The following is a 12,377-nucleotide window of genomic DNA, read 5'->3' as shown; positions in this document are numbered from 1 at the left end:
CTACAGTACGTTCCATTAGCCATTGAAAGGTTGAGGGGCTTCTGACAATCCTTGGGGCATTCTGATGAATTAAAAAAACTCCAATGGGCAGATGAAGGCAATCTTCTCCCTATCTTCTGGGTGCATGGGGACTTAGTAATACCTGCTATTTAGATCTAACACACTGAACCCCTTTGCCCCTGGTAGGCATTTCAGGGTGTCCTCTATGCGTAGAGTGGTGTAATGGTCAGGAATTGTTCTCCGATTGTTTGATAATCACCACTATAGGGGAGGCGTAAGGGCTTTGTGACTCTCGGATAAACTTTGTCGGATTCAACTCAGCCAGTTACTCTTGAAGATCTTCCAAGTCGCTTAACATGATTTGCTGAGCTATCTCCCTAAAACATTTAACTTCCTGAAGTCGAATTCTGTGGTTTTTGTTCATTCTTTTTATTGAATTAAAAAAGAATAGTTATACAAAACAAAGCCTATTGGGCATACCCGGGCTTAAACAACACAATATAACATCATAGCACATAAACTCAATTAGTGTGGCAATTAATGCCCTAAGTAAAGCAAGTGTGCCCTACCAGAAGGATAAGAATAACATAATTAGAGGGTTTGTCCCACAGCAATCTGAAAGGAGCCATAATCTGTACCAAGAAAATAACAGAAAATTTACTATGGAGACATAGTTACAGAAGCCACTATCTCCTTAGATTCAGGTCAGATGTCCCAGACCTTGGAGAATTTGGTAGGACATCCTCTAGATTCATATGCGTATTTATAGAGTGGTACCATTATAGATTTCCAGAAATCGGATGTAGGAGCCTGCGGGAATTTCCAGTGTATGAGAATTGTGTTGAGAACGTTTAGCACAGCCCACGTCATAGTAATTTGAGCAATAATGGGGAGTTTTGAAGGCAGAACCTGTCTTCTGATATTTTGTCTGTGCCTGTGTGCTGACTCCATTGAGGCTCTTGGATTAGATGTGGTTGGCTGTTAAACTTCTAACTCCATCATTGACTCATCATCCTCATCTGACAGGTAACCGCTCTTTGAGCCACCTGCGCAGAGGTTTTCTCTTTCTTAAGTGGTGCCTACCTCTGAGTAGCTTATTCCTAATCTTTCTTGTCCAACAGAGTCTCTTCCTCTCAAATTCTGGATAGGTGGGAGAAGATCTGGGTCCTTTGAGAATAGGCTTCAGCACTATAGGGTGATTTGGGTGAACTCCTTGTAAGGCTTGATCTAGTGAGACGTTGTCAGCCTCTTGTGGCTCTATACCTTCTTTTTTTTCTTTTTTTTTTACGTAGGATCTTGTCCACTTGAATTAAAAAATCAGAAAGCTTCTCCCCTTTTCACTGGTGAGTGTGCTCAAACTTGTAAAATAAATCTACAAACACAACATACAAGGCCTCAATATACTCTGAGGCTACATAGTCATGCTTTCCTAGCTTGAAAGCAGAATTTTACACATAACAACTTGATAAAAAAATAATGTTCTTCAGCGAGGAACATACATTCCACATTAATAATTATGTTATCCAAAATTAGTGTGTGCCGTAAATTGCCTCCAGCATTGCTCCTGTTTTCTTCTTGCCGGAGGGTGCCATTTTGCTGAAGTGTGTTGTAAGGGGGGTGAGAAGATTTGTACTAGGAGGGGGTTTAAGAGGATATTTGTGCTGGGAGGGAGAAAATGTGTAGTAGGAGGGGGACATTTTAGGGGTAGAGGGTTTGTGCTGGGGTGGGGGGGGGATTTTTTTGGGGGAGGGGGATTTGAGCTTTGGTAGATGGGGGACAAAATATGTACTGTGGATTTCAGCAGAGGGGCAGATTTGTACTGGAAGGAGGGAGGATTTATGTTTAGGGGGTAAGCATGCAGATTAGTGCTCAGGTTTTTTTTGTGGGGGGATTTTTACTGACACATAATGCTCATACATATTGGGGGGTCGGCATGTCCATCTTGTGCCTTAGATGCCCTTGTCCTGGCACTGACTGGCAGTGTGAGTGGGGTGTGATTGGATGATATGGGTTGTATATTGAGGTGTCCAAAGTAAGTGCAGCTCCGGTTACCGGTGTCCCCCATTCCCTTCTATGTACAGAGCAGACACCTTCCCCATTTCTCCTCAGTTTGACATTTCCGTACATCTCAGCTGAGACAGCATCGGACTTATCAGTCTCCCCACCCCCTCCTCCTCCCTGACACCCCGCTACAGCTGACTACAAGGAGCCTCCGGGTAATACAAGCCCCGCCCACTGCTCACTTCCCGGTATAGGTGCCAATCACTTCCCTGGCTCCGCCCCCTACATTCTACAGACACCGGCGGGCAGTGACAAAAGGGGTGTGTCTGTAGGTGGCGGGGGCGTGGTTGGGTGGCACTGTTGCTAAGCTTTAGGAGTGTCAGTCAGCCGGGGAGATCAGAGCAGTGCCGGCCTCCTCCTCTTCTTCATCATCATCATCATCGCTCAGTGTTCAGTCTATGGAGGAGGAGAGGACAGGGAGACACTGAGCCGTACACTGCATAGTGACCACTGTCTGTCTGTGTGTCTGTCCGTCCGTGTATACTGACTGATCGCACAGAAGAAGAAGAGGGAGCTGCGATCATGGCTCAGCCACAGAAGTTCTTTGAAAACCTGTCCGGAGTCGGGAAAGCCATCGGGGTGCTGACCAGCGGAGGAGATGCCCAAGGTAAGAGATGGAACCTGGGGGTGGTGGGTTCTGCATGACACCCCATAGCTGGAATGTCCCCCTGGGTTGTCACCCTGCTCCCCCCCCCCATACTGGTCTGCCCCCCCATCCCTGGGTTGTCACCCTGCACCCCATAGCTGGAATGGCCCCCTGGGTTGTCACCCTGCTCCCCCCCCATACTGGTCTGCCCCCCCCCCCCCCATCCCTGGGTTGTCACCCTGCACCCCATAGCTGGAATGTCCCCCTGGGTTGTCACCCTGCTCCCCCCCCCCATACTGGTCTGCCCCCCCATCCCTGGGTTGTCACCCTGCACCCCATAGCTGGAATGGCCCCCTGGGTTGTCACCCTGCTCCCCCCCCATACTGGTCTGCCCCCCCCCCATCCCTGGGTTGTCACCCTGCACCCCATAGCTGGAATGTCCCCCTGGGTTGTCACCCTGCTCCCCCCCCCCATACTGGTCTGCCCCCCCATCCCTGGGTTGTCACCCTGCACCCCATAGCTGGAATGGCCCCCTGGGTTGTCACCCTGCTCCCCCCCCATACTGGTCTGCCCCCCCCCATCCCTGGGTTGTCACCCTGCACCCCATAGCTGGAATGTCCCCCTGGGTTGTCACCCTGCTCCCCCCCCCCCATACTGGTCTGCCCCCCCCATCCCTGGTTTGTCTCCCTGCCCCCCCCTCCCATACCGGTCTGCCCCCCCCCCATCCGTGGGTTGTCACCCTGCACCCCCATAGCTGGAATGTCACCCCTGATCCCTGGGTTGTCACCCTGCACCCCGAATACCTGGCCTGATCCCTGTGCTCTGGATTGCTAATGACCTCCATCTCCAGGGGGCAATGACATCCCATACCCATCATCCTGCCCTGAGCCTGCCAATGTGTTCTGCCATCTATGCCAAGGACAGTCCTGGATGTTCCCCACTTCTTCCACCCCACATTCCTACCATCATCTGTATAGGGGTGACCATACACTCTACAATCTCCTTTAGATCCGACATCAGCTCTGTAATGCAGAGACAAATGCGGGATCAGATGCAGATTGGATGCATCGTTAGGTCTGCCCCCATATGAAGTCGTTTTGGTAGATCTGAGCCCCCCCCCATTCACACCTTTACATTTCCCGAAAAGGTACCAAAATGTGCTTGTGGTGCCATTTTTTTCTTAATGACCCTCTAAACACAGCTTGGAGATGTGCGTTTTGTTGGGGAAAAAAGAGGCATTACAAAAACGCACAAGGCTCACTGCCAAAAAAAGGCGCAGGAGTTACTTTGGCGCATTTGTAGTTCAAGTGAATGGGCTGCCCTATGATGTCACGTGACAAACGTGCAAAGAAAGAAAACATGCAAAAACCCATTGCGCAGGTGTGAATGGGGCCTAAAGGAGATTGTACAGAGATTGCACAGTTTGGTTGTAAAATGTATGCCCAGCTTTATAGTACACTGGGAGAAAATGTACTAAAACTGGAGCAGACAGAATCTGGGGCAGCCGTGCATAACAATCAATCTGCTTCTAGCTCCAGGATGTTCAGAAATGAAATATAGAAGCTAATTGGTTGCAATGCCCAGGTGCTCCAGGTTCTGTTTGCCCCAGTTTTGATAAATCCCCCCCAGTAAGTGACATTTCCTATACTCTGTACAACTAATGCACAGCTGATTGGCTTGTATTACACCTCTACCTACTTGGCTGGATGCTTCTCTGTCCTAGTGGCAGCAGCATTGGTACTCTGTCCTTTGCCCGGGGCAGTGACAGCGGCACTGGCTTTATGCTGGACATTTACTTATCAATTCCATCAATATTCTGATGAAATCTAAAAAATTATTTGTTTTTTTTATCTTATTTTCATATGACTTCAATTGTCTTTTACCAATTTTAGTGAATCAAAATTGAAGGTGGTATAATTCTGATCAGTACGGTCCAACTGATTGATCTGGAAACAATTTACTTTTATTTTTTTATTTTTTAATGAACTTTTGATAAAAAAAAAGCAATTGAATTGATGTTAGTAAACGTATCTTTTGTGCCACCTTTACACATTCGTACAATTCAGGCCGTTGAATCAAAATGTCAATGGCAAGAAAAAGCGATGGGCATATGGCCGCTATTACAATAGCTGAAATCCTTTAGGTACTGGGGAAGTATGGGCAGGTCTGCAAGACATTTATGGCAATTATATATATATATATATATATATATATATATATATATATATATATATTACAAGGACCACCAGTATATCCAGCTTTGACCACCATATACAGACAGATGACCTTTTTAGCAGCCTAATCAGAGAAATGCCAGTCATGCATGGCAGCTCATTGGTTATCAGGTGTATAGGATGCCATCCCTGTGCCCATTGACCATCAAGGGAAAAGAATGCAGTATTGGGATAGTGCCCAGATATCTGATTGGGATTCATGAGAGCAATGACCATCAGGTTCCAGATCCTGGCACCATCCTATCAGTGGCAACTTTCCAACCACCCTTCAGAAGTGGGGAGCCTCATTGGTATCAGTATGAGCTATGACAGCATTTAGGAGGTCCTTATAAATCATGAAGTCCATGTGAAGATGGTAGTAGTGGAGACAGGTCACCTATGTCAGGAGGAGGAGGCAGATCCCAGGCAGAGCCGTGCTATCTTCATGCTGCTGCATTGCGGGCTTTTCATGCAGTGACTAATCCAGCCATTCCTCCTTTCCTCCTCACCTCCCACTCACGGCCTATGTCTGCCTCCATATCACAAGCCTACAATTACCACCAACTACTTCTATTACTACTTCTTCTGCCAGGCAACACGCATATCTCTATTCTGCGCAGTACTACAAGTCTCAGCATGTCAGCCAGGAGATGATGAAGTACTGCAGATGAATTCAATCCGTATTAAACACACACTGATCAGCTTCCTACATTATCTTCCTTTTCTTATATATTGATCACATTGCATCAATGTGTGTTTTCTCTGTGTGTTGAAATACACAATAATGTGCGGTTTCAGTGCGTTTTTAAATTAAAAATTTGGATTGGATAGGGTTAACAGCCATTGCCCTAGGCTTGTTAAGTCCCAATGCCTGTTAATTGCACTTTGATGTTCTGCCATTGACTTCTATGGGCCCCCTAATGCACTAAAATGCAGATAAAAAACCAAATATGTTGTATATTTGAAAAAGCAATGTACTGCAGCACTGAGATGGGAGCAGACACTATGACCAACCATGACTCATGACAACCCTGACTCATGAATTCCTTGAAGGAAACAAATGTACATAAAGGGTCACTTCAGTATATCAGTGATCAGTATAGGGTTCCTTATTGTCATTTCATATTTCTTTTTATTTACATGCTGGCCAAGCTGTCCAGAAAAAGTGACAGTGACTAAGTTAGGACACGTTGTCACACTGCCTGTGGCACTTTCATAATTGCAGCAGGTTTTTTCTATTAGTTTAATGATGTGACCGTTGTAAAAGAGTCTCTGACTTTCTCAGTCACTGTCACTTTTCCTGGACGCTGTGGTCAGATGTAAATATTGATCAAAAAAATAAAAAAAACCCAGTTATATAAATAGTGATTTAAAAAAAAAAATAAATAAATAAATAATATAAATATATATATATATATATATATATATATATATATATATATATATATATATATATATATATATAAAACAATAAACAAATATGTAGATATTATGAAAAATAAAAAAAATAGATATGTAAATATTGATAAAATTATATATAAAAAATATTTAACCACTTGCTGTACCATCACGTACATACAATATATGTCACTGTGTTCAAGCAGTTATGCCAGGGCCATGGCTACAGGTATCATGGCTCATATATTTGAGCATCCTTAAGGGGTGAGCACATTGCTCGGGGTGCACATTGCAATGGCTTCTTTCTCTAAGTGATTCTTTCTACAAGTGATATGCACTTCAATCTCTGCACTTCAGCGATTGCACGAAGCAAACAAATACAGCAATCTGCACTGGAAAGCACCTAACAGACTGCAGGTGACCTATCTCTCTAATAAGCTCTCCTTCCACTCTGTAACATGCACTCTCTACCACTGCTTCTGACACTCCTGTCCTTTCTCCTCAAACTCTCTTACCTCCACCCCCCCCTCTCCACCCGCCTGCTTATACATATCACCCTGCCTTCTGTCTTCTCCCTACTACTGCTCCTACCAACTCTTGCTCATTCTACATCCATACACTGATAAAACCTCCAGTACTCTGAGACATGCCCCTTCACATAAATCACATTCCCACATTACCTCCCTCACCCTCCTGCTTCTCCTAATCTCTGGTGACATATCCCCAAACCCTGGGCCACCATCATCTGTCTTTGCCCATCGCTCCCATCCCCCTACACCCTCTGGCAGGAGCCGTAACCCACAGAACTTGGTCTCTATTCCTCTTTCCAAAACCAGCCCCCCCTTTTCCTGTGCCCTGTGGAATGCTCGTTCTGTCTGCAACAAACTCACTGCCCTTCACGACCTCTTTATCACAAATTCCTTTAACCTACTTGCCATTACTGAAACCTGGCTTCATGAATCGGACACTATTTCTCCTGCTTCCCTCTCCCATGGGGGCCTTCTCTGGACTCACTCCCCCAGACCAAGTGGACAGAAGGGAGGTGGAGTGGGAATCCTTCTAGCCCCATGCAGCACCTATCAGGTACTTCACCCACCTCCCTCTCTGACACTCTCCTCTTTTGAGGCACATTGCATTCGTCTATTCTCTCCCATTTCTCTAAGAATTGCTGTCATCTACCGGCCCCCTGGACCGGTATCAGCCTTTCTTGATGACTTCTCTGCCTGGCTACCCTACTTTCTCTCTGCTGAAATCCCCACAATCATTCTTGGGGACTTCAACATCCCTGTTAACACTAACACTACTATTACTTCTGTCTTCTCCCTACTATTGCTCCTACCAACTCTTGCTCATTCTACATCCATACACTGATAAAACCTCCAGTACTCTGAGACATGCCCCTTCACATAAATCACATTCCCACATTACCTCCCTCACCCTCCTGCTTCTCCTAATCTCTGGTGACATATCCCCAAACCCTGGGCCACCATCATCTGTCTTTGCCCATCGCTCCCATCCCCCTACACCCTCTGGCAGGAGCCGTAACCCACAGAACTTGGTCTCTATTCCTCTTTCCAAAACCAGCCCCCCCTTTTCCTGTGCCCTGTGGAATGCACGTTCTGTCTGCAACAAACTCACTGCCCTTCACGACCTCTTTATCACAAATTCCTTTAACCTACTTGCCATTACTGAAACCTGGCTTCATGAATCGGACACTATTTCTCCTGCTTCCCTCTCCCATGGGGGCCTTCTCTGGACTCACTCCCCCAGACCAAGTGGACAGAAGGGAGGTGGAGTGGGAATCCTTCTAGCCCCATGCAGCACCTATCAGGTACTTCACCCACCTCCCTCTCTGACACTCTCCTCTTTTGAGGCACATTGCATTCGTCTATTCTCTCCCATTTCTCTAAGAATTGCTGTCATCTACCGGCCCCCTGGACCGGTATCAGCCTTTCTTGATGACTTCTCTGCCTGGCTACCCTACTTTCTCTCTGCTGAAATCCCCACAATCATTCTTGGGGACTTCAACATCCCTGTTAACACTAACACTACTATTACTTCTAAACTTCTCAGTCTCACCTCATCGCTTGACCTGAAGCAATGGATACAGGCTCCTACCCACTCCAACGGCAACACCCTTGACCTTGCCTTCTCCTATCTGTGCACTCCGTGCAACCTTTCCAACAATCCACTCCCACTCTCTGATCACCACCTTATTAGTTTTGCTCTCTCCTTGTCTTCCACCTCTTCTCCCTCCAACCGCCTAACGGTTACCCGTAGAAACCTTCGCCACCTCAACCCTTCTCTTCTCTACTCTGCTACTGATCACCTCTATGACAAAATCTCACCTCTGTCCTGCCCCAACCAAGCTACTTTCATCTACAACAGCTCACTGTCTTCCTCCCTAGACAAGCTTGCCCCCCTCACTACACGCAGAATTAGGCCCCGACTGCTACAACCCTGGCAAACAGATGACACCAGAAGTCTCAGAAAACGTAGCCGCGCTCTTGAGCGCCTGTGGCATAAGACTAAGACCCAGGAAGACTTCACACAATATAAATATGCCCTCCTAAAATACTACTCCTGCCTTCACACTGCCAAACAGGCCTACTTTATCACACTCATTAACACCTTCTCATCCAGTCCACGTCAACTCTTCTCTACCTTCAATACTCTACTCTGTCCTCCACTGCCTCCACCCACCAACTCACTCACTGCCCAGGAGATTGCCAATCACTTCAAAACTAAGATTGATACAATTCATGAGGAGATCACCAATGCGCAAAAACCTCCCCCATGCAACACCCCATGTCCACAGATACAATCATTACTTCCCTCATTCAACCCTGTTACTATTATTGAGGTTGCTAAACTTTTATCTAGCACCCATCTAACCACTTGCCCCCTGGATCCTGTTCCCTCGCAAATGCTACGCTCACCCTCTGACTCGATTCTACACTCTCTAACTCACATTTTTAACCTCTCCCTCTCCTGTGGCATCTTCCCAAACTCTCTAAAACATGCGCTAGTCATCCCCATTCTAAAAAAGCCCTCACTGGATCCCACCAATCTCAACAACTTACGTCCAATCTCCTTACTCTCCTTCTCCTCCAAACTTCTTGAAAGACTGGTCTACAACCGACTAAGCGACCATCTGACCATGAATAAACTTCTAGATCCCCTCCAGTCCGGTTTTCGCCCTCAACACTCCACGGAAACTGCTCTCCTTAAACTCTCAAATGACCTACTAATGGCTAAAGCCAATGGACACTATTCTGTACTACTTCTCCCGGATCTCTCTGCTGCCTTTGACACAGTGGACCACCCCCTCCTCCTCAAAAAACTCCACTCCTTTGGTCTCCGTGACTGTACTCTTCGCTGGTTCTCATCCTACCTATCACACCGCTCCTTCAGTGTCACTTACAACTCTACTTCCTCCTCTCCTCTTCCTTTTTCCGTTGGGGTCCCCCAAGGTTCTGTTCTTGGACTTCTCCTTTTCTCAATCTACACCATCTCCTTGGGTCAGTTGATTGCCTCCCATGGCTTTCAATATCATCTCTACGCTGATGACACCCAAATCTATCTCTCCACCCCCCAGCTCTCTCCATCTGTCTCCTCACGCATTACCAACTTACTAGCAGACATATCAGCCTGGATGTCACATCACTTCCTCAAACTCAACCTATCCAAAACCGAGCTCATGATATTTCCTCCCTCAGGTGCCACTTCCCCTGCTTTCCCTGTCAATATCAACGGCTCAACTATCAACCCATCTCCCCACGCCAGGGTCCTAGGTGTAATCCTGGACTCTGAACTAACCTTTCGACCCCACATTCTATCACTATCCAAAGCTTGCCGCCTCAATCTCCGCAACATCTCCAAGATACGCCCCTTCCTAACCAATGTCACCACAAAGCTTCTAATCCACTCCCTGGTCATCTCCCGCCTCGACTACTGCAACTCCCTCCTCATTGGTTTACCTCTAAATAGGCTATCCCCACTTCAGTCCATCATGAACGCTGCTGCCAGGCTCATCCACCACACAAACCGCTCAGCGTCTGCTACACCCCTCTGCCAATCCCTCCATTGGCTGCCACTCAGTCACCGAATTAAATTCCAGATACTAACTATAACTTACAAAGCCATACACAACCTGGCCCCCAGCTACATCTCTAACCTAGTCACAAAATACCAACCTAATCGTTCTCTTCGCTCCTCCCAAGACCTCCTGCTCTCAAACTCCCTTGTCACCTCATCCCATGCTCGCCTTCAGGACTTCTCCAGAGCCTCCCCCATCCTCTGGAATGCTCTACCCCAATCCGTCCGATTTTCTCCTACTTTATCCACTTTCAGCCAATCCCTGAAAACTCATCTCTTCAGAGAAGCCTATCTGGCCCCCACCTAACAACTGTACATTTATCTTCTCAATCAGCACATCACCCACAGTTATTACCTCTTGTATCTTTTGACCTTCCCTCTTAGATTGTAAGCTCGAAGGAACAGGGCCCTTTGATTCCTACTGTATCAAAGTGTATTGTATTTGTACTGTCTACCCTCAAGTTGTAAAGCGCTACGTAAGCTGTTGGCGCTATATAAATCCTGTATAATAATAATAATAAAAGTATCAGCTATAACCCAGGTTAATGTTTTTTAAAACCAACAATGCCCTACAAAGTAAAAGCGATCCTAGCAGCTAATTTTCTGCCGGATCACTTCGACAAGCTGTGGGAATGGTCGGCCCACCCCCCCCCCCCCCCTACCGCCACTCTCCAGTGCTTCTCTCTGATCCAACGATTGTGGCCATTGCCAAAAGAGGTGATCGGGAACCTGAACATCCACAGTCATCTCTATGGTCTAGGAGACCAGAAGCCACAAGCATTCCGTCACTTCTGGTTAGGGAAAATGTAAACAGCCTTTTTTTTCCGGAAAGCTTGAGATCAGTGATTTTTTTTCTATCTCATGCTTTCAATAGTAGAGGAGAGATCTGGGGTCTTATAGACTCCAGATGTCTCCACAAGTCTTCATGTACACCCTGCCTACATTTAACTCAGCCAGCGGTCAAAACGTTCCTCTCGTGAACAGAATTCTTCCTCATTCAGGAGAGGAAGGTTAAACCTCACCTAACCTCAGCAGCTTCTAAACTCTACTAAAAGCCTGTGTTGACACACAGGCTTTCATAGAGTTGAGTTTAGGAGCTTTGGCAAAAAAATGCCAAAAGCTCTTAGGCTTCGTGTACACTGCTGCCAGTAAACAGGCCAATTGGGTTTTTTTTTCAGCTGCCCCTGAACTCTCCTCTATGTTATCTTATCAGTACATGTACACAGGGTCGTTTATAGTCGTTTCTATGCAGTTGAGTTTAGAAGCATTTTTTGGAAGACAATGTTCAGAGGCGTTTGAAACGCCAAATTACTGTAAACGCGGTAACTCGCGTTTAGCTGCGTTTCGTTTACAGGCGTTTTTTTATGGAGATACATTTAACAAGACACATGGCCACTCATTAAAATTAGAAGAAAAGAGGTTTAACCTTAAACTACATAGAGGGTTCTTTACTGTAAGAGCGGCAAGGATGTGGAATTCCCTTCCACAGAAGGTGGTTTCAACGGGGGGGCATCGATAGTTTCAAGAAACTATTAGATAAGCACCTGAACGACCGCAACATACAGGGATATACAATGTAATACTGACATGTAATCACACACATGGGTTGGACTTGATGGACTTGTGTCTTTTTTCAACCTCACCTACTATGTAACTATGTAATATAAAATGTTTGGGGGTTCTAAGTAATTAATTTTCTAGCAAAAAAATACAGATTTTTACATGTGGGAGAGACATGTCAGAATAGGCCTGGCCTCAAGTGGTTAAAACATATAATAAAAATGTAAATAGATATAAAAAATGAATTCATATATTGAACACAATTGGTACATGTATTAACTACATACAGATATGGGAATGTAATATTTTTTTGCCATAGAACCAGACAACCCTGTTAGGTTGATCATAAGGGATCTATCACACCAGCAGCCATGCTGAATGCACGACGGCTGGTGTGTGCTGGGAGATATAGCGCACATTCACTGTTCGCGGTGCATCACATTGTTTATTTTTTTTTTAAA

At 46.0% G+C, this 12,377-nt stretch overlaps 1 protein-coding gene across 5 annotated transcripts in view; it reads left to right on the top strand.

Moving 5' to 3' along the window:
- Window positions 1-2,331: 2,331 nt before the first annotated feature.
- The window catches only part of PFKP (phosphofructokinase, platelet), a 144,347-nt gene continuing 134,301 nt past the window's right edge, over window positions 2,332-12,377 (top strand). For 3 of the 5 annotated variants that reach the window (XM_073629896.1, XM_073629897.1, XM_073629894.1), the window contains exon 1: window positions 2,332-2,668. In XM_073629896.1, the coding sequence (XP_073485997.1) occupies window positions 2,584-2,668 (85 nt within the window). In that variant the 5' untranslated portion in view covers window positions 2,332-2,583. The remainder of the gene's footprint in view (window positions 2,669-12,377) is intronic. The other 2 variants (XM_073629895.1, XM_073629893.1) reach the window with 1 other exon arrangement.

Source organism: Aquarana catesbeiana, linkage group LG05 (assembly GCF_042186555.1).
Source record: "Aquarana catesbeiana isolate 2022-GZ linkage group LG05, ASM4218655v1, whole genome shotgun sequence".
Lineage (NCBI taxonomy): Eukaryota > Metazoa > Chordata > Amphibia > Anura > Ranidae > Aquarana > Aquarana catesbeiana.
This window is presented reverse-complemented; position numbering and strand designations above follow the sequence as displayed.